The following is a 24,114-nucleotide window of genomic DNA, read 5'->3' on the forward strand; positions in this document are numbered from 1 at the left end:
TTTTCCTCTGTCAGTCTCTCGCAGAGATAACAGCAGAGTTTACTTCGGAAACTGGGAACGTGACATCCATATTGGGTGTGGGCAAATTATGCATATTTTCTCCTTCTTGACAGCTCCACGGGAAAGTGTAGTCTGTTTAAAAGCTCTTATTATAATGCTGCGTGCACCTGGTGATGCTAACCTTTTGCCCTGGGTCTGAGACTAAATTAAAGCCAGTTATGGGCTGCCTTTCAACATTTGCATTTGAAAGATGGATGATTTATGCTGCCTGGAATAACAGTGTGCTTTCACATTATGTATTTTAATTAATACCGTATTTTCCGGACTATAAGCCGCACCGGAGTATAAGTCGCACCAGCCAAAAAATGCATAATAGAGAAGAAAAAAACATAAGTTGCACTGGAGTATAAGTATATAAGTATAAATATAAGTATAAGTCGCAACCCGGCCAAAACTATGAAAAAAGCCGGAAACTACGGTAAGTAGATTAAAAGGAAGCATAACACCCATTTCTGATATAATAAGCACCCATTCACTCCAATAATTAAACATTTATATAGGATTATAATGATCGCTCTGTTTAATTTCTTGGTTATAATAACTCCTTATTTGTAAATACCTTTCTATGATTATCACCAAACCCAAAATCTAAGGGAAACACTCGCTAAACACTAAACACACAAAACACTACCTTAAAGAAGGTAGTGATTGTAACCCTGTCTGCTGAAGTCTGCTTTTGACATTTACCACGGTACGCTTTGGTTTAAGCAGACTTCTTATACAAACATCTCTATTTGGGATGAAATTGGCACACAAATTTGAAAAGAAGTTTCATTCTGTAAATAGAACAATATTGAGGCTTCAAATGAAGATGAGAATAACCTTTAAACTTCAATACTTGTCTTTTGTTTGGACCTCCTAATGGTGACAAAGTGGATTCTGAAAAGTAAGAAAAACATCTCCACCAAAGTGACTCTTACAAGAACCAATTTCCGAAGTGACTGTGCCATAGCATCCTGGCATGCTCCCGCCATTTAGAGGCTTTCACGATGTCATTCTGACCCACGGACCAAAAAACACCAACCACAGCCACTGTTTGCATGCTCACTCATCTGATTATATATGAACGGCCATATTAAAAACTATTGTGTTTAGATGTGCAGTTTCTAGATAAAAAGGTATTTAATCATGACTTTGCCCTTGAATCAAATCTACCAGGGCACAGAATGCAAACGGCTGGAAATATGAGACTTTGCGGCAGAATTGTTTGTACATCAGCATTACTGCACTTGGACAGCGTGCTGGGACCAGGGAGGATTCATGTGAAGTCTTTTTCATTTGAATTCATACATTTCAATTAAAAGGTGCACTATGTAACTTTTCCTGTCGAGGGAAAGCAGCCACCTGCTTGTCTCCATGGAGATGTTAATGTTTTGCATGGAATGTTAGGCTCAATAGCATTAAACGTATTTCTCTTGACTGTATTGGAAATATACAAAGATATAAAATAAATAAACAAAGCTACAAAGAATTAAAAAAGACCTTTCGTTCTTTTGTCTTCAATCAGGTTTTAATCTACAATCGGTTTTGACATCTTAAATCTCAATATTGATCTAAAACTTGATTTTTGATTAAAAACTTCCCGTATCCTACAGTGAGCAGGTTTGCCTCTCCACATATTATCTAACCTGTAGTTTGGCCATGTGGCAGCACCTGTATGGGACGACTGAAGTTTAATGCCATACTATGGAACTTTCAGGGCAAAGCAATAAGCCAGAGTTGGACCCTTGATCATAAAAAACCTGACCTGGATTATGGTTCTCTGCAATTACTGGGCCTATTCACATGAAACAAATACTGGCACAAAGTTCAACGTCTTCTCTGTCAGCATTAACATACCTAAAAATAGAATCAAGTGACATAATTCAACTCCAAAAGCCAATCCCAAACAGATAATAGTGAGGTTCATGGTTTGTGGATATTCATTTCAAAAACAGGAAATCTCCCATAGAGACCCCGCCCTCATCAAATTGTAGAACATGAACACAACCCACTGAGTTTTTACTTTATATTTCCCCTTAAAAAAAACACAGTAGTTCACTTCTCGTTTAGTCACTAGACAGTGACTAAGCCAACCAAAACTTGTATTTATTTTCACAGTAAATGCAATTTGGGCCCCTGTTGTACTCCCGAACAATTGTATTCTCTTGAGTTTCAAACCTCAAACCAAAAGTACAAAAAACCTGCACAACAACATTCCAAAAAATCCCCCGTCTGATTCTGCCGGTTAAATCACGCCGAGAATCATAACCTTCTCGCTCCCCATTTTATCAGCATTCATGGAAAACCCAACGCCGACTTTAGATTTCAGCTGGCACAATGCCCCTGAGCTCGTTCATGAATATAAAAGAGACCGGGAGGACGGTCCAATGAATGAACCAAGGCCGTGCAAACACATGCGGTTGAATCCAGGTCACCAGCGAGCGCTCAGACAGACGGCAACAGCGTCACACTTTCACAGCTTTGGTACGAGTTTCAGACGGCGTCCAACGTGATTCATGTCTCAACCTACTTTGCAGCGTCCCTCTGCGGAGCCGGAGCTGGAGCCGGGGCGGTTCAAAGCCTGAGCGGGCGTTCTCCTCGTGCACGACAATAGCGCGGCGGCCTCTTTCGGCACACACTGAACACATACGCACTTCAATGAACGCCCCAGGAACGTGGCACTTTTATTACTTACTGCGCCCCAAATCCCCAAACTGAAGAACACCGAGCCGCTCTCTCAAATGAGGGGCAGGAAATTAGGGCTGGTGTGATGGATTAGTCTGGACTGCGCTGATGAGACGGAGGAGTCCAAGTTGTACTTAATATGAACATGTAAAGTCTGGACCAAAGAGCATTGGGAAAAACTTAAGACACTGTGTAAACTTCACGTAGAAAGACCCAAACGTCCAGGAATTTAGGAAACTTTGACCTCTTTACCTTATTCCTTAAAGTGTATATGAAAGGTTAGACTATCCATTTCTTTTTTTTATATTTAAATGTTTTTATTCTTCAAATTTATAACAAAAGGAAACACAGCAAAACAAAACATGACCAGAGCGAGGAGACATGAACAAAAAAAAGCAGACATCCAACAACAGCTCTTAATGAGACTATACATTTCACAAACATGTAGTGAACATTCCTTCATTCATTCCTTCATTTTCTACCGCTTGTTCCCTTTCGGGGTCCCGGGTGACTGGAGCCTATCCCAGTGACTTTGGGCCTTAGGCAGGGTACACACTGGATAGTGGCCAACTCGTCGCAGGTGTAGTGAACATGATTACATTTAAGATTTGACTAAAAATGTTGCTTTTTTTCCCTAAATTTGACCGTTTTGGTGAGGTTTATAATGTTACTTCCTGAAGGTAGAGGTAATCCTACTGTTACCAAGCAACCATACTGAAAACAAGGGTCAAAATCCATTGGAATTACACAATAGTTATGTTTTCACAAATAATAATGCCTGACAAAATCTGACAACATTATTTTGTTAAATGATTGTTTCAACGGTCAGAAAAATGTGCCAGTTGTGTGTAAATTGTCACTTGATTGATGTAAAAACTATGATAAATATTTACCAATTCTTAGTGCGATGCCAGCGAACAAAGTGATGAAAACATTGAGAACCTGTCATCTGCACTTAAAATTGCACCATCATTAATTGTGTTTAATGTCACATTGGACTGCCAGACTCGACAATGGTCCCACAAAGTTGCATACAAACTACAAAGCCGTTTTCAAGTCACGGCGCGCATGAACAAAACAAACTACTTTCTATAATATTTTATTCCCACTTCACCACAAACGCCTGCAACAGTAAAAGTGTAGGTCAGTGGCAATCAGAGGCAAAAGTGGAATGAGGCGAAAATCAATCAAGACTTTGAAAAGGCAAAGTAACGTAACATTTTTGGGTTTTTTCTCAGTAAAGGCTGAGCATCTTGATCTTAACTGCTTGGCAATGACTCACAAACAGCACTTTACAAATGGCAGATAGTGATAGTGATTTCCAATACAGGTCCTGCTGAGATGTTCTCTGTTATTTGCACCCCACACATAGTAAAGCTGTGAAAGAAAGTGTAATAGATTGAAGAAATGACGTATTCAATCACTGTGAGAAAGCTGAATGTCTGAGGACTAGCTTCATCTCTTTATGATACTGTATTTTACGGATTTTTGCTCCGGAGTATAAGTCGCACCAGCCAAAAAATGCATAATACAGAAGAAGAAAAACACATATAAGTCGCACTGGAGTATAAGTCGCATTTTTTGAGGAAATGTATTTGATAAAATCCAAGACAACAGACATTTCTTGAAATGCAATTGAAAATAATAACAGATTAAAGAACATGGTGAATAGGTGTACGTATGCTAATGTAACACCTGATATTGGTTCCCAGGTACTAATCAATACTAGCTGCTATTGTTTTAGATATCAATAATAAAAAATAAAATAGGACACATTTGGAGTTTTAGAATGGTCAGAATCCATCTCAAAACTAGTATGGCATGTTTAGGGTTGAAAAATGTCTATTCTCTAAAAAAAAGTGTTATCATCATAGTGGTATCAATACTGGCATCACGTATCAAAATGATCTTGTTATGATAACACTGGTTCATTAACACAGAGGAAGAACTAAAGTTGGACTCACTGGTGCAGGTGTCCTGGGGCTGGTCCATGTCCCCGCGGTAGTAACCGTTCCGACAGCCGCACAGAGTAGCGGCCTCGATGGTGGAGCGGCTGTAGAGTGGACACTGCTGGCATAATCCTGCCCCCTGGGTGGATTTAAAAGTGCCCTGAGGACAAGCTGTGGGGCAAACACAAAAGCACACCGTTTCAACAAATGAAAAACTTTTAAGTGAGTCACAAATCCTTTGATGTCCAACTTCATATTGATCTTGTTTGCAAACCATTAGCTGAAGTTAGCTTAGTGTTGGTGATTGGTGAGTACGTGCTGTGAGAAGCAAAATGGGATTTGGTGGGGATAAGGCGTTATCTTGTTAAAACTAGATCTACAAAAAACATTTGTCCACATTTGTCACTGGTTCTCCTGCAGTAGATTATCTCAGCCGCTTTATCTGGGTCAGCTGGGCTCCGCTCCGTGATTAGAAGTTCAAAAATAATTCATACCATACATCCTTTGGTTGGCCTATATTTCCGTAACATTTACTTGTGCTGACTATGTAGAGACTCGAAGTGTTTCACAACATGACCTACTTTTAAGATTCAAGAAAAAACTGAGCTTGAAATATGCTGGAATAAATTATTAATTATTTATATATGTTTTCTAATGAATGCTCAATTCATGCAAAATATTTTGTTTCAATTAATTCCAAGTTACATGCAGCAAATAAATAGGAAATGCCACAACTTGGTATTAATTTATTTCTGCAACCATTAGTTACTTTCTGGTCTTTGGGGAGTCATTTAGTTGAATTTAAATGGCTTTGTGAGGATTAACAGCTTTAGGATTAAGATCGGTTACAAGGGAAAGCATTATTCCTGAGAGACGACCACTGTATGTGTGTTTTCACCACAACATGCCGGCAAAACTCATTAAGGCTCAAATATGAATGGCAATGTAAATGAAGACACAATTTAAGTGGTCGCAAGTAGCAAATTGCAAATGTTGCAGTTATTTAGATAATATAGCGTCCTCTGCAGACGACTAAATCTCCTGCGTCTCCGTGACGTCTAACTGTGTGTATACTGTAGATTCTGCAGTAGTTTCACTAGAAGACAATCTTCCTAAATGCAGGATTGTTGCATTGTGTCCAGGAATAGTTAATGTTTTGTTTGGAATGTTCCGCGTTATGGCATTAAATCAGGTGAGATTGCAAGTCTAAGATACAGGTCAGATCAGCAGCACACGCCTTAACACTTGCACATTTACCACATCAGCATTGGGATTAAACAAGGACTAAACTTGAAACTAAACCTGGGCTAAATCAGGACTAAACAACGACTGGAACAGAACCAAACCAAGTCCACGTCAGGATTAAAATCAGCTCAATTTAGGAGAAAATGTTATAATAAGTGTGAAAGGACCAAACAACTGCCTGAAAATTCATCAGTAAATAAGTCTCAAACTCCAATATTGAAAGTGGTACTATCCTCATCCAAGGCCACGTCTGATACTGGAGACAAAGCAAAGGAATATTTTATTTGATATAGTACTAGCCATTTGTGCGTTCATGTTTTTGTGTTTCAAATAGGCCGACAGACATCTGGCTTGTCACGGTAATTTATTCAAGAGGCCCCTGCTCCTACACATGGGGCGTGTCACCATGGTAACAGGTCCTGCTCTCTGCTCTGTTATCTCTCCATTTCTGCATCCAGCGGACTGTGGCTTTATTAAATATTAACACCATAGACTGTATAGGTTCAAGTGCACTTGACATATACATCGCACATTCAATATTAAAACAGAGCTGAAGTGCAGATTCAGGCTGTGTTTGGGGATCTGAGGGAAAACGTATGCTAGATATGAAACATCCTTAAAGTGGACATATTATGCATTCTTTTGGTTTGAATAGGCTTTTAAACATGCTTTTGGTCACCTTGGGATAAGTAATATTATTTTAAATAGTATTACTACCAGTGGCAATCAAGGCAAGCAATGACTGACCAATAAAATCTAAAATTACCGGGTGCCACAACTATATCTAAATTGTTCTGAAATATATTGAAATAAGCCTGTTTTTCCCTCACTTCTAGTGCTGAAGCATGAGTGGAAGTCACGGTGCAGGCCAGTAATCTTGGTTTTACTTCTCCCATGCTGCGTTCTTTCTCACCTAGTGCAGAGGCCTAAAACATGTGCTTTTACAATCTGAGCAGCTTGTTTTTAGAGGTTTGCGCATGTGCTCTGAGGACAACGCAGCCTCAAACCAGGCTGAATAAACCTGTGTGGCGATCTTAAATGTTTGCATATTGTAGCAGAGGAGAAGCCAATCAACAGCAGTGCCAAATTTTAACAAGTGGCATAAAAACTAGCTTTTAGAGACTTTGTTTGTAGCTACCGTTAGAAATACAGTCATTTAATAACATAGAACTAGTTGGTGTAATGAATTGAGCAGTGACCAGAGAGTAGTAAGTGCATTCAGCATCTACATTTGACATGGTAGTTTAGTTTTGTTAGTTACAGCTCTGAATTAACGATGAAAAAAGGAAATAACTAAAGCAATTCAGGCAACATGAATGCTATGCTAATTGAGCCATGTGTTAATTGTGAACGCAATTTGACCATTGATCAAGGTGAGGGTTTATGGACTGGGAACTAAGCAAGAGAACTCTGTATTTATAAATGTGACGCAACTGTCCGAGGGAAATTCAAACATTTGTGAGTGCACAGAGAAAGAGAAAATGAGATTAATGAAGCATGAAGCAAAATACAACTCCAGATATGTTTTGGACAACAGGATATACAATATAACATGGTTGAAAGTTCAAAAAAAGAAAGAAAAAAAAAAGGAAATTGTGCATGGTGTGTTTCCTTTAACTAATAAGATGATAAGTGTATAATTATCAACCAACTTGGACCAATTAAAGTCATTTTGATTGGCTTTCTTTGCACACAAATCCTAATTTAGCTTTCGTGCTAAGTTCGCAAACCAATTAAAAAAGGGGCAACTATAAACAATGAAAAATAAATATGCAAATACTTGTGTTCTAATGAAACAACTAAAACAAAATAGAAATAGCTGTGTTGATGCCAAAATACTCATGCAGACTGGACCAAATTAAGATCCCGTCTGCTAATCACGTCTTAAGAATCAAAAGAGGCAATCAACCAACTTAACAGGAAAATCTGTCATTCGTCAAGAACAAACAGCGAGCAATCGAGAGGAGGATAAGAACAAATGCCGCAACTCAAAGCCCAGTGTGACAAAAGACATGCCTCCTTCCTTTGATTCCCTGTGAGTCTGAGGCCAGCTGTGAGGCTCGCTGACAACAATCATCCATAGTGGGCATACAAGCTGCTGATCAATTATTAAAACCAGGGCTAGTTTGTGTGTATGCGCATGTTGAAAGGCTGCATGCTTCAAAAAAACTCTTCCAGCATCGTCGGGAGTCCACAGCAGGGGGCGGTAGCTCGGATTCGTGTGTGTTTGGACATCTCCGCCGCGCAGCAGTAAATATAAAGCAGAGGACTTTTTGAAATTCTGTTTACACAACAACATGCGCGCCATGCTTTGAGTCCGGGCCAATTTTGCCGGATGGTTTGCACAAAATGCCGGACTGGTGGGGAAATAAACACCAAGTTTGTGGCCCGGACGTGCACAAGTCAACCATCTGTTCCAATAGAGGATCCAGTCGCTCCTGCCAAGTGGTTATCAGCTGATTGGCAGGCGACCACACCAAAAAGATGCCAAAACTATAAAGACAGGATGGTCCCGTGACAATTCAAATCACTGTTTAGCCTCTGCACGGAGCTGTAAATAGAGCAAATAACACAAGTGGTTTTAATATGTGTCAGTACAAGGTGTCAAAAGCACATTGGCATTCTTTGATCAAAACGCCTCAAACAGCTCTTTATAGTGTCGCATGGATTGTCATTTTCTCATGTTTTTATACTACAGTGAATCCACCTCATCATTGTGACTGAGTTAACACAGTTTGCAATGAATGGGCTGAGGAGGACAGGAGATTTATCACCCGCTGTTCAGCAGTTTCAGGAGAAAGTGCCAACTTTACACGTTATATTGTGCCAAAACAGACTCAAAGACTTAAATAATTTTAAGTGATCGAACAGTTCAAATGTGTTGAGTTATCCAAGAATGCTAATGTTAGCAGAAGGTTAAGTGCTATTGCGGTGCTAGCGCCACCTGCTGTATATTAACATCTACAGAAGGACCTTTTTTTTTTTTTCTGAAGTAGCCAGGTCAACAAACTCGGAGGGGACTTGATTTGAATTAGTTGTGCTTAAAATAGACATAATTCGCCAAGGAGGGATGGAATAATAATTTGATTGCAGTAAAATAGGTTTGGCTTTTGAAAATATTGCTACACAAAGAGTAAAAGCCTCCGATGTTTTTGCAAATGAATTTTTCATGTGTCCTCATTCAATTTCCTGGAGGAAAATGCAAAAGATGTAGCCAACCACACATAATTTAGCCTTCATCCGAATTGATTTCCTGTCTTGTTTCAAAGGCAAACATTGACATTTACATTGGTGACCTATACATGTGTTCATACTGCCTTAACCTTTCAGCAGCACAACACATTTTCCTTCCTGCTTAGGTATTGCACTTTATGTCCTACGGAAGGAAGGAAAGCATAAATACCAGTACGTTTTTTCTATGGAGAAGCATTGGCATTGATACTACTTAAGTAGTTTGTTGTATCTGTACTTTACTTGAGTATTCAAACTTTTGGTGACTTTTTACTTCTACTGCTAGAGCTGCATGAGCGAGCGAGGCACAGCGAGGAAGAGGAGTGCGTTCACGTGGCGACGGAGCAGGTAGATTAAAGGTATTTGACTGCGTTGCCGAGCACATCTGTGAGAGCACCGCTGTGTTTGACTCAACTTTTAGTATCACCGCTGTGTGTGATTAACACAGAGTACTTTGACTTTTACCTGAGTCCTCTTTAGACAAGTGATTGTACTTTTACTTCAGTGGAAATTATATTTATTTGCCAGAAATAATCAAACATGTCTATCTATTTAGATTTCCAGGCAAAGCAATAACATCTCCATGGAGACAAGCAGGTGGCAGACCAAGCACCAGAAAGGTTACATAGTGCACCTTTAAGTAACTCTTTAAGTCTAATGCTCTGCAGTGGTGGCAGAAACAGGGCAGGTTTAATTCTCAAAATGTAGATGTTTAGTTTCTTTTGTGGATTGTTGTCAGTTGAAAGAGCTTTAATTAAAGGTCCACTATGGAACGTTATTGGATGAGGATCCATCACCAGATTGTTTCCATGGAGATGTTATTCCTTTGCCTGGAATCTTCTTCAGTTAAAGGTGTTTTTATTGCTAAATAATATTCTACTTTTAATGGACTTGCCGCTCCATAGATCTAACCTTCCATGGAGATAGATAAGGTAAAGTTGGGAAAATAAATAAAATCTCCATGGAGACAAGCAACTTGTGTAACCAAACCAACTGAATGTGGGACATCAGTCCGTGGCTATAATCCGCCCTGTTTACAGCATGTATATTCATTAACATGCACCGTCCTGACCCTATGGAAGAAAGCAGGTGACCATCCACCAGAAAATGTAGAACACCTTTAAACCAAGATTATTATGGCCCATTCATGGAAATAATTCTTAACAATTACAAGGTTCAGCATTTTCTTTTGGGATATTTCATTCAAAAGCGCCTATAGAGAGACCCGCTGCTCTCAATTTCAAAATATGACATTAAATTCCAAAATTGAAAGTCTATTACAGCGTCCTAATTCAGTTACTCCTGTTAAGCATCTTATGGGAGAGGAATTAGACGATAATTAATGCAAAACACCTCTAAAACTATAACGGCAGCAGGCGTCGATAAGTGTGACCTGTCTTGATTTAATACATGCTTTAATTTAAAAAGATTTCATTTGGGACAGATACGATCATATTTACCCTTGCCCTCTGTGCTCGCAATCTGTTTCATCCGCCATACTTATTTTTAACAACCTTGTCCTTGGTTTGTCTTTTTATAGTAACTTTTTGGAGTCAAATACACTTCTTTTTCTTCTCCCCCCTTCTTGTCGCTCCTGGTCCTGCGTCTTCTTCCCTTTATCATGCCAGTCTGACAGTTCCGAGTCATTTGCTGTGGACTAATCTGGCCGAAACACGCTAAACTAATTAACACGAGGATGAAGCGTGCTCACTTATCATGGCACCGTATGTACATATATCACCGCCTACGCAGTAAATGGAAGAGACTCTCTGGGGATAATAAGGAGTGATTGGTACTACTTCAGACGAGGAAGTAGGGAAGGAGGCCAGATATAAAAGGAAAAGGAGAGAAATATGGCACACGGCGAGTTATTTTTGTGCCGCACTCACTCAACTGGGGTTCGCTTCGACTAATATTAACATATGGCTGCACCCGTGGGCAAAACTCCATCTGAAAAGTGTATGTTTGCATGTGATTATTGGACTATGACGGATCCAAATGACACACTTTACTTGCCAGGACAAAATAAACATTTACGATTTATTATAGCGGCGCCTTGACTCAGCACTGGTGGGTTGCTGCTTTTAAGAATATTCGTTTAGTGACTATTAAAAGTGAAGACAAGAAATTACACAAAGCAAAATCAATATATACTTATACAAGACCAAGCAAAAATTGAAGAGATGTGGGCACCAACAGCATAATTTCAGGTGTGTTATTGATTAAGAAGTACATTAGAACAGTGTGTAACTTTAGCCAGCTTTAGATATCTATAATATGTGGCAATATAGACTCTTTAAAGTCTTTAACACTTTCTATTTGCACTGCTAATTGCACTGCTGTTCTGTTCATGTTGTGTGCATTTTGTAATTAATGGTAATCTATTTATTTTTGCATTCCTTTATTTGATTATAGTTTATATTCTTACGAGTATTATTCACTGTTTTATGTTGCACCAAGTTCCTAGTTTGTAAATTGTTTTAAAAAGGATAAAACCGGTCCTGGGACACTGCAGGACAGTACAATGTTTTATTTTTTTACATTTAGAGATATCCATTTGAAACCTCACCCATGGTTTACTCACATAAATGTAAGAAAAAATAGCATGTTTTTCGTAGTTTATATTCCTATTCATATATATTTCCTGCTTCATTATGAGTACTTAGATCGACATAAAAATAATAATTACAGGGGGGATTATTTAGTTAATTACTTTACTTACTTATTCACTTTTTTTGGAGGTAAACTACATTTCAACAAATCCTCCAAGTACAAGATTGTGAAGTTTGATGTATAACAGCTTGGAGCATAAAATACAAATAAAAAAACGGGCTTTGAAGTTGATAAAATGAAATCATAAAACATATTTAAGAACAGATTGGACAATGTTGCTGTTTCTACACGTATACATTTATGTTTATGAGCAAAAAAAGTCCTGGACATGAAACCTTTTGGCCATCACTGTTGCAGTATTTCATTATCTAATTTTTTTCTCTTTTATGTTCCAAACTGTTTTGTGATTTCTGTATTTGAATGCATTTTTTCCCTGTTGTGTGAAGCACTTTGAATTGCTTTGTGTACGGATTGTGCTCGACAAATAAACTCGCCTTGCCTTGCCTATTTTGGTCAAATATAAACTGGTAAATTGGGAAATTGCTCCTCATCTGGCCATCCCTGAGGAAAAGTGCCTTCCGCCAATCTGCTTTTTCAGTACGAGCTGTTCAGATTTGGAACACAACACAATACCATCTAATAAACACAATTCTGGTACACACTGAACTTTTAAATTGTTCAAATTGTGGTTACCTGAGAATCAAGCCAGTGACCATAGTTAAAAAACGTACCGGTAATTACTTTATGCTGCTCTTGTCCTGAAAATGCATATTTGCAGAATGCTGTACGTGTTTCATCGTTCATGTGGCCTCTCAATTTGTTTAACTTTTTACTAATATATAATGTAAATTAGTTTGGAATATTGCTGGCATTTCACATCTTGCCTGGGGACTGCAGTTGGAAACGAGCTGCATACTGCTAATACTGGCACATTTCCATTTACATTTGTATTCATGAGCATTGTCTCCACTTAAATAAACAAATAATAACTAAAATATTAATCATAAGAGGTTTAATTTGAATTGAACTAATGAATAATCTCTGTAGTACATACATATCATACTAACTAGGTGAAATGTTTACATGCATCCTTGTATTTCTCACTTTATTCACTTGTGCGTGACTGCTTGCCTCAGCTGCTAATATCAAACCTGTTACGGTTAATTATAAGAAGCATATTTGCTGGCGGTGTGTTTCCTGTCATCACAGCTAATTTGTGCCACCGCCCGTCAAGCCTTAATGGCATAACATGGGAATAGCACCTATTTAATTGGATTGTGCGTAAGGTTTGCCGCTATTTCTCTGTCAGTCATTCATGTGAAATTGACACCAGTCGGCTGTTGGAAATGCACTTAAAATTCAGAATTATGCTGTGGTGTGTAGGTGCCACGCTGAGAACGGGAGATCGATGCGAGGACAGATAGATGGACCATGTCAATTAGTAGCTTCTTTAACCTCTTATTTTTCACGGCTGTAACCTGTCCAGAATATATGGTGATCTCGAGTTAGAATTCAATAAACATGCGAATAAAAGGTACAAATAAAGTGTTACTATGTTCTTTTTAGGCACAACTCAACATATCAATGTAACAAAACCACTATCAAAAAGAATGTTTAATATGTTCACCATTTTGTTTTTGTAATCGTGAGAAAATGTTGAATGTATAGTGTATGTATGTTTTTTCCCCTTTTTTCATAATTTAAACAACACCAGAACAGAGCAAAACGTGAAATAACAAAAACAGCGATGGGCAACGTTTAGGAAAACAACACATTTATACATTCAGACAGTTGCAGACATGTACAAACAACAAAACCATCCCTTCCACTTCCCCGACAGCCTTTCACAAACAGCATTTCAACATTTTCAGTGCAGGAGAACTGTGCTCTTTTTTACAGTTTCAGAATGATCCGGGCACATGTCACCGGTCCAGTATTTATTGCTCTCAAAACAGGTTTGCTCGACACGGCACTAAATCATGTATGTTTTTAAATCTCAAAACCCATCTGTTTAGCCGGTTCCGTTTCATCCGGGATTCATGGAACTGCATTATTTTTAATCTCTGAATTGTTTTACTCAGTGTCTTTTCTGAATAGTTTGTTTGATTCATCTATTTTAATTCACTGTTTTGTTATTGTTTTGTGTCCCATAAAAGTGCTTAAAATAAAATGAATAAACATGAAGTATTTGGATATTAGAATCATTTAACCAAACATCTAAAAGCAATCTGCTTGTAAAAGATGTGGGAAAGGAAATATAAATGAACAAAGCTGATTGAGATTAAAGAACTATTATCGTTCATGTCAGATCGGTTTGTGAAAGCCTAGTTTAAATGTAAAGTGGAATGCCACAAAATGTCATATTCCAAAAGCAAGGTCAGTGGAATTAATTAACATAAATGAATAATAAGTCTTTTTTAATATGATTTGACCACGCTGCATGTGATGTGCACCTGCTTTGGTTGGTCCTTTATGTAAGAAGAGCTCATTTGTGGCACTGTGGCCGTGATAAACGTGTCTCACCTCGACACAGGTTGCCATTGTCTGGCTCGTATCCCGCCTTGCAGCTGCAGCTGCCAATGGGGACCATCCACTCTCCGTCTCCATTACAGTACAGCTTTATGGGCACGTCCACTTCCTCTGCATTGGGGATACAACTTCCTCTGGCAATGACTAACGAGGTGGACTCCGCTCCAGTGAGAGTCTGACAAGAATAGACGACACAAAATATTTGCATATGGAGTAATAGTGAGTGTGCATAATTTACTACACAGGATTGTGACTGATACGGAGAAAACAAAAAGAACATATCCTCAGAAGGGACAATCTAATAAACTAAGGAAGAGAACTATTTGTTTCTGTAAAATACATAATTAAAAGCCAGATTTAAACATGGTGTTATTGACTCCAAATTTAAAAAAAAAAACAGTGAATGTTAAATGGCATTTTGCAGGTGTGATGAAACCTATAGTGAATGTCTTTTTCTTTTGCAAATCCACCACGACTAGAAAGCAATTACAACCCCATGGCATGTAATTTATGCTAAGTGCAATATGTTTAGTCCTCACCTCAGGGAAATAAGCAAAGTTCTGCACGATGCTGGGACATTTCTTATAGAAGACTCTGACAGCCAGCAGCGACATGCAGGCTCCCAGGTCCTGGAAGGCCAAGTGGAAGCCTTTGCCTTTGGACAGAGGGCCAAAACTTCTGACCTCTGTGTTCACCTTCATCAGCCTCCCCCCAAAGTCCACCTGGGAGAAGCTCTCATCTGCTGCTATAGTGTCCACCTGCAAACAAAAATAGATTTCTGTTGTTAGAGTAGAACTATATACTGAATGGAGCAGGTTTTGATCATGGAAAAACACATGAAAAAACTGGGACATCCCTGAATAGTTTTTGAATATTGAATTTGAAAAATAATGGTGGTATTAAACTTGGTTTTAAGTGTGCCTTTTCTGAAATTGAGTTTTTGTATCGCAACTATATGAGTTCTAGTTTGATCCCAGTTTAGTCCTGGTTTGGTTCCCTGTTAAGCCATAATAATGAATTACAGATGGAAGCTGATTGTAACGTTTAGTGTAGGCAGTGCTTACAACATTCATACATATTTCCACTATTGTAAATAAAATATACATGCAATAAATTGAGCCCCAAAATAGACCTATTATTTTTTAAACAATAACTCAAAACAGTAAATATCGGGATTGGCCCAGTTAGTTGCTTATAATAAAATATTTTTAGTGGTTGCATGCCCATCTTCAACTAATCCCTTTAACCGTTACCATGGTAACACAATGGGCCAAATTAACACCATGCGCTTCATTAAGCGAGTAGTAACAGCTGCGCACCGTGATTTTCTCGCCCTATTTTTACCTTAAGAAACGGCGCGTTGGCCCAGTACTCCACGCCCTTGACGCCCTCGGTCACCGTCCTGTCCGTCTCCAGGTAGTACAGGTTAAACGTCTCCTTGCAAGAGCCGAGGACGCTGGGTATGGAGGCGCAGTCCCGCACCGTGAAGCGAATCTCCACGTATATCCTCTGGGCGGCCCTTCGATCGATGTAGGTAGTGAGCAGCCAGTTGTTTTGGCTCGGCTCGAAGACGTTGCAGACCTGGTACGTCCTAATAGTGTTGAGGTTCTCATCATAGCCGCTCACCTCTTCCCACTGGAAAAGACACATCAAAAACAGCGGTAAAACATGGGAAATAAATGGACGGAGGAGCATGATTAATGGGTTTATAAGCCTTGACGAACACTCTCTCCCTTCTTCCTCTTTCCTCTGATTGCCCCCCATTTCCCTTCGTTCTTTCTTTCATTCATTTTATTGTTCTTCCACCTTGTACTCTGCCGTTCGGGGACAACCATTCATCACAATTAGGACCTCTCACAGACATAGAAGTTTACAGTCAGGAAGAAAACCAAGCACAAAAACATACAAGCTTTGAAACCGCGCTATTGTTTTCCATGCAGTTCTTTTGTTATATATCGGATTTCACTTCGCAGAGGTAAATTGGTGTCACCTTGCCGTGGTAATTAAGTTTTTGACAGACTTGTTAATGGGTTACAGTGCTCTGGAGCCAGCTTTCCCAACGGTAAGAACGGCTCGCTCGCTCTGGAACAGCACACCTCTGCAGAGTGTTCTTACCCCGTTGGCAGGGAACGATATCCAACCGAGCTCTGCTGTGGCTGTCCGCGTGTCCATCACCGTCTCTGTGGGGAAGAAGGAGAAACAGACAGAGGGAAGTGAGCACAGGACGCTGCGGGACGCACACGGGGACATGCGTGATTAAAGAGTCAGCTCAGACGCGTTGATGAAACGTACACTTGAAATATAACTGGAAAAAACACTAATGGTCTTTGCAAAATGTGAGTGCTTTGGATATTACGCCCCATATTACAAAGATGAGCTGGTCTACATCGCATGTGTACTCAACCGGGTTTTGTTCAAAATAGTGGTAATCGTTGCAATAAATTATGATTCTAGAAAATAACCCTGCTAACATCACGAAAGGCATTAATCGATGTTAATATCTGTACATTTCAATCAGCAGGGATATTTCAAAGTAGCATATATTTTAACAAAAGGTTTCTAATTACAAACTGATTTTCATTTGTTGTTATAGATTGGTTAAAAATAGGAATATATACAATATTCATGCTAGAAAGTAGTACTCTGGCCAGCCAAGCTAAGGCTAAATGACATATGGATTTTTGTAGGCATTATTTGTATTGATTCTAAATAGCGGGGACAATAGAGTTGGCCTACAGAAGAAACAACAATGCAAGCCATTTATAACGCGGCCTCAATAACTAGGCTTGGTTTTCTCAAAAAGGAGGACAAAGTTTTAAAAAATGTTTGTACTTGATGGGAGTTAATGTTAATGTTTCAGTTGCTGTTTAGTTGGTGCAAAACTTTTAAAAGATGCAAGCTTCTTTATTAGACCACAAGACTGAACAACCTATTGGGCTGTTAAAAAAAAAGACAGACACTTGAGATAAAAGATGTGAGGAGGTCCAATAAAAACGTCCCGACGAGTGCCGTTAGAAGTTCTAAACTTCAGCGGTCTTGTTTTAACGACTGCATAAAAACACGACCGCTAAAGTATGAGACGTGATTTCGTTGGTGAGCGAACGCCCTTTACCTCGAGTGAGAGACACGTGAGCGAACCTGACAGAGAGAGAGAGAGAGAAAAAAAGAGAGAGAGACCAGTAGAATACAATAGTTTACTGATGTGGCAAGATTTAGCACCGAAATGTTCATGAATGCTAACAACTTTTATTTGTCTGCGCGGTCTACAAACGTCGAAATCCACGTTTTTTATGTTGCTGCCTCATTAAAATGAATGAGATTGAAGGTTTACATCAGTACCGGGCTGAGTGCGCTGTTATTCTTAACACGTCACCCCTGGAAGAGTCTATAATTCATGCTTGAATCACACCACCACATCCAAGACCCACATTTATTCATGGACACAAACATATACGGTCCCAAGACTTATTCTCCATAAACCTAACAATACATAAGCTTATGTTTCCTCATAACCAAACAAAGCCCGACACCATTTCTCATTTGTTATCGGGTAAAACATCGCCACGATACATAAAAACTGCCCCCTACCCCCCCTCATGTGACGACAAAGGTGCATGAAAGCTCACAAATATATCTGACAGGTCGACAACAGAGCGGTCTGACAGGCGGAGCCCAGACGCCTGTGTTCAGTGTACAACATGTCACTTTATATTATAGATCCGACTGCGGTAATGGTGAAGAAGCGGCATACGGGATTATGTTCAGTGTCTTTCTTGTCTGCTGTATCTGTAACGCCTGCCTGCTGTAATTTCAAATGAGAGACATAAAGGGAAACGCAGAGAACAGCAAAGAACGGGGTACAAAAGGAGACAGAGATTTTCATTTTATGAGAAGGCCTTTCTTCGAATTTTGCATTTATATAACCACAAAAAGTATATAAAGGAGAACTAGATTATTACACTTGAAAGGCGACTTGATACATTAAAATACATAAAACATTTAAAAGTATATTGTTATATTCATTAGCCCCACGCCAACATTCTATGAATATACTTTAACAATCAAAGAGAACATTTGTATTTGAGCTTAATTCCTTTAAAGTGTTATATATTGCTACAGAATGAAAGCAGAATGGCATGGTTCTGAGGGAATAGATTATTTTTTTTAATGTTTTGGGCGGTAACAACTATTAACAATAATAAATATAATATAATATATATAATAGATAATAAATATAATGTTTAAATTACACTTTTTGGATACTCAAAGACGCCTTGCAATACAGAAACAAAGTTAAAAGACAACAAAGGTGTAAGTGTGAGTGTTGTTCCTCTCACGCTGATTCCCCCCCAAAAAAGCAGAGCAATAAATGTCAAAAATATGCAGTACCCGCTGAGCTGAGCCGCTGTGTCTGATTCACAGCTCCATATGAAGTGGTAACGAGCCTGCGACTGCTCCTGCGCCCTCATTAGTGCACATCCTCAATGTATTTATGAAGTCATATGTAATATTAACAGTGACACGGTGCAGCCACCAGTCCAGAGGAAACAAGCTGACACAAGTTAGTTTGAACGCTGACAACAAAGACCCTACATCCAGCCTCTAAATAAAACAGGCGGTGCTTCATTCTGTCGACTAGAGGATACTTCCCAAACAGCTTCCTTTTATTGCACTTATACATTTATGGCTTCAGGATGGACTAATTACACCACGTTTTTTATCTGATTCTGTCATGTTGATGCACTTGATCTATTGTATTGATCGATATCGGCAGAACAAGCTTAAGAAGATGCTGATCTGTCTCTTGTAAAATAAAATAGAATGTTAAAAAACGCCCTATTTTTGTCCTCCTTTGTGTTGTTGTGTTATATGTCCAAAAAACAATACTAAAATGACAGATACTGATAGATGCTTAAACAAGTACACATTTGAGCAGGAACCGATACAAAGGATAATTTAAGAGTGGCCAGTATCGGACCACAAGAAACTACTACTTTTAGTGTTATCAGAACATCTTTGCCTTTTCCCTAGAATCATTAATATTGCATGTGTGTGTGTTTTATACAACAGTGGAAAGTGTGTTTACTCTGGAAAAAAAGAAACATTTTATCACTTCAAATTTCCACAAAAGATGATGCATTAGTGTTTTGTATTTACTCAAAATGACTGACTAAATATTGTTTACGAGCAGCGACCAGAACATCTGATCATAATGGAGAAATGATATAACAGGATATAATGCTCTACAAATGTCAGTTTTTAAGCATCGCCACATTGTTTACACATAATAGAAGGTGACTATGGAGATGGAACAAAACCTTTTGCGCGTGAGGTAAAAGAGGCGAACAGGATTCATGCTGTTGACCTGAAAGATGTCAGAATAGCATTTCCCTTAAAGCCATACGACAAATCCTTTACGGGCGGGGATTTGATTCTATAGACTTTGTTATAGAAACAATAGGACTGCACAGGCTTTATCCACAAACACAATCCCTAGAACAATGTAAAAGCCTGAGGGCAAGGCACATTTTTCACACAATGTGCATTTTTATCAATATGTTTATGGGAAACTGATTACGCTATCATACACAGACCACCATATGATTTATCTTTTCATACACTTAATAGCATTCACAGCATAATGGAAAAGTCCTGGCAGAGTACTATAGCCTCCTTCAATCTATAGTGAGGTTACTTTATGAAGATCAATTTGAAAATACGTGATTTATATAGTGGAGGCTTACTGTAGAGCTCACTGAAGGGCAGAAGTGAAGTGAGGGCAAGAAGCATACTTATGATATAGATCCACACGTGTTTGGGTATTCCAGTATGTTCCTGCATTTGAGGCTTGAACGCACAGCAAATGTAGTAAAAGTACATTTTATTTGTAGAGATCCACGTTCACAGAGCGAGACCCGCAAGGCACTTTACAGACTAGAAGTAAAGAAAATACAAACAGTAACAAATCAAAAACACAGATTAAAACAACAAGAAAATACAAACAGTAACAAATCAAAAACACAGATTAAAACAACAAGAAAATACAAACAGTAACAAATCAAAAACACAGATTAAAACAACAAGAAAATACAAACAGTCGTAGCAAGGAAACAATCCTAAAAGCCATGTTGATTATAAAAGCTCAGTGGAAAGCCTGCATGGGTTTTTAGGCTTTTTTGTTGTTGTTGTGTTACTTTTAATGGCATATAAAAAGGTGCATTTACCGCCACCTACTGTAGTTGTACGTCTTCAAAGTACGTCGTACGTTTATTTAGTCGAGCCTTTTAATTGCATTTGTTTTAGCGGCTGATTTTACTGTATATTGTTGTATAATGTATTGCTCACTGTACATTTGTTGTGTTTTTATCATTTTATTCTGTGTTTTGTGAAGCACTTTGTGACTTCTGTCTGTGAAAGGTGCTATACAAATAAAATGTACTTACTTACTTGGGGGGGGATAGAGAAAGAGAGATAGAAAGATAGAGAGAAAGAACTGCTGCTGTGCTGACAATGGACCGTTTTAGCACGGCCACCCCTGGTTTTAAATGAACAGACCCAGATTGGTGGGGGAAGGGAAAGGAGATATGGCCTAAAATTTGTATCAAGATTTTAAAATAGAGAATATATAATGGACACAAGACAAAATTCATAATGGTGACATCTGTGATAGTGTTTGTACTACCTGTTTAAGGATATTTAGTTATAAGGATGGATATTTATGAGTTCTGCTTCCACTCCTCATGGTCGTTCTCAGTCATTATTGGTGTTCTGAGCCTCTGCAGAGCTTCCACATTCAGTGTTACTACGTCTCTAGACATCGCTGTTTGTCCCAGTGAGGAAAATCAGTTGCAGTCTACACCATACTATGTCACAATATTCCAAATTTCATGTTGCCCCAAAAGCAAATGACAATATATCATGAACGCTAAGGCCCAGCACAAATCTCTGGCGATGGGCCCCCGAGCGCTGAACGGAAGCTGCTCACTGCTCCTGAGGCCCCAGCGGCATTTAAGGATGGGTCAAATGTAGAAGACCAATTTCTCCACAGAGACAATAAAGTGTACCATAATGATTTTTCGGCGATTTGAGAACGCAGGCGGAAGTGCGCATGCGCACTCCCCCGTGTGGACTATACAACACACACGTGCGTTTGTTTATTAGCGCAACGGATCGCATCACATCGCTCGTCTCCCGTAGATTTCTGTCCACTTCTGCGTCAGCTCGACCGTCTTTCTCCGTCTTCATTTTGCCCCGTACACTGAGGGAACTATATTATGATAGATCAATGCGCTTAGGCACGTGGAAACGTGGGCACGAACCGCACGCGGCTGCAGGTGAGCGATAGGTGCGTTTTATGATTGATACGTGGCAGGACTAATGATTTATCCACGCCACGAGGAAATATGATAAAAAATTTGCTGAAAAAAATCATCCATACCACCTTTAACTTTCACCTTAAATGAACATCTACAGTGAGTATTACAGTGGCAGAGGCAGAGAATCAATTCTGCATTTTTTAGAACACAAAATTTCATAACCCCGTGACGAGCTGTCCAGGGTGTGCCCCGCCTACGGCCCAAAGTCACCCACAACCCCTAAAAGAAAGAAAATGGTAGAAAATGTATATTATATTATGAAGAGGTATAATGAGAGGAGATCAATATTCTGATTTACACTGAACAAAACGTAAAGTTATGATCTACTTTTGTGATCGTCTATCACTAAATGCCAGACAAAAAGCAAAGCATGTCTTCTTTAACACAAAGCAAACGCAAATAGCTATAGTGTTCTGTTCTTAAAACCCCCAATTCTCAGAACAAAAGCTGTCGTGTAGTGTACCGCTGGCTTATTAAGGCCGTTTCCACTTATCTGTCTAATTAACAGCACATGGCGCACACACTCTGCATAATAGGCCTTACTCTGCGATCAACCTAATTACTTTTGACATATTGGAGGCTGTGATCACTGCATGCCCACTCCCCCGCACACCCAAACGCACACGGGGCCATACCACAAAAGCCACTCAACACGACTATTTTGTGTCAGCGGGCAAAATCGTAGCAGGATCGTAACTGTGGCTGGGGCAGTTAAAACCCATGTAGTGGCTCACCGGGGGGAAATAAAAAGTATTTTCGACACAGACGGAGAATTAGAAGTCGTTTTAGCGTTTGACTGAAGGCCCCTCCCTCGCGCTAGTGGCTTTGGGGTGTAATTGGATGTAAATCAGCTGTATACGGAAGACAAGGTGTGGTTAATGTCTAGTGGGGGGGGGAAATTAGTGTCCAGTTTTGATGTGTGCGCGGCTGAGATTGCACGGCTTTTTACAGTTGAAACGATTGTCAAAAGGAATAATAGGTCCCCCATATTTAAGGAAATCAAAGAGTTGTAATGACTTGTAGAACAGGTATTTGAAAATGGAATCAAACCTACAACAAAGTTAAGCCATTTAGTTCGTTATTTATCATTATCATTATCACTATCATTTAGACATTGTTTTGTAATACACTTTATGAGTCTTTATTTTCCTCTTTATGAATCGCAATTGAATCGAAATAACAAACTAATTGCAAAGACTGCAATTATTTAAGTTCTTTTTAACTAAATATCCAACTAACGCTGTATTTTAAACCTCGTCAAACACATGAACTGCTACAATCTGAAGAATCAAATGTCCGTCTGGATATTTTACCCCAAATGTTCATGCTCCTGGACGGCTTTAAAATGTGCACTTTGAGAACAATACAACTGTTAAAACATGAATTGAAATGTATTTATTTATAAGAAAGGACCGTGGCACGTGAAATGGGCGAGAGAGGGAAGGACATGCAGCAAATTGTCAAAGCTGGACCGAGCGCCATCATAAAGCTCAATTGCAATCTTTTAAATGGTTTGAAATTGAGAGCAACATTGTAATTCTATAGCGTATGCCACGTGTAGCTCAGGTTATTTTTAAACTATAGGAAGATTTTTTAGACACTGGCGGACAACCGTAGTCTCCTCTAAAGATGGGAAACACAGGTTTAGCTTCGTGTTACAGACGGAACGACCAGAAATATTCAAATTCAAATTCTTTCTTTCTTGCGTAAACTCAGCTGCATAGAACTAACTGTTGATGTCGTCTGAAAAAAAATAAAAATACTTCCAAGCGGGTAACACAGCGCACACACAATGCAGCCACACTAAAAGCCTTGTGGAATGACAGACGCGGTGTCAAGGGAGACGAGCGTCGACCAATCAGGCGTTAAAGTGGAACGACCAGAAGGACAGCTCCGCCAAGAACAAACCTGTGGAGACTCTGATGCACAGACACAAATGGATACAGACAGAGCAAGTCGCATGGGAATGGAAGAAGGTAGTATGTTTGACTTGACGTGCTAAAAAGAGTTTGGAACAAGGATCGTGAGCCACAAACGTATGACAAAGTTCTCTCTAGGATCCTCGATGACCGGCTCAATGCTGATCTGGGACAAAGCTATGGTTTCTGCAGTACGTTAGTCTCTTCATCTGTAAGAAAAAGTGGTACAAGGTTGCTCTTTTGTGTTTTCAAAAGAAAAGAAAGGTGTTACAATGTATTAGTGGGTTTTAGCTTCCTTTTAGACAAAATTTTGAAGCCATTCAAAATATGTAAGACCTCATGTGTTTATTGCTGTAGCAACAGTCTTAGGTTCTCATCATTCTGAAAACCTTGGATTCCATAGCTGTAAAGCAACATACCACAGCCACAAGGGGTCAGCAATAAGCCATAGTGGGCTCTTTATATGTGTATTTAAATATACATTTAACTTTAGAAGCTCTGATTTGAGTCCAAGATTTGATTAGT

At 39.2% G+C, this 24,114-nt stretch overlaps 1 protein-coding gene across 2 annotated transcripts in view; it reads right to left on the minus strand.

Annotated features, from left to right (window-relative positions):
* The window catches only part of LOC140353860 (ephrin type-B receptor 1-like), a 179,986-nt gene that overhangs the window by 127,227 nt on the left and 28,645 nt on the right, over positions 1–24,114 (minus strand). For both annotated transcript variants that reach the window (XM_072438619.1, XM_072438617.1), the window contains exons 2-6: positions 16,410–16,474; positions 15,639–15,929; positions 14,834–15,052; positions 14,289–14,469; positions 4,692–4,847 (exon numbers count right to left, since the gene is read on the minus strand). In XM_072438619.1, the coding sequence (XP_072294720.1) occupies positions 4,692–4,847; positions 14,289–14,469; positions 14,834–15,052; positions 15,639–15,929; positions 16,410–16,474 (912 nt within the window). The remainder of the gene's footprint in view (positions 1–4,691; positions 4,848–14,288; positions 14,470–14,833; positions 15,053–15,638; positions 15,930–16,409; positions 16,475–24,114) is intronic.

The sequence above is a fragment of the Eucyclogobius newberryi genome, unplaced genomic scaffold (genome assembly GCF_026437365.1).
Source record: "Eucyclogobius newberryi isolate DKJ021-1_F unplaced genomic scaffold, fEucNew1.0.hap1 SCAF_9, whole genome shotgun sequence".
NCBI classification, from domain to species: Eukaryota; Metazoa; Chordata; class Actinopteri; order Gobiiformes; family Gobiidae; genus Eucyclogobius; species Eucyclogobius newberryi.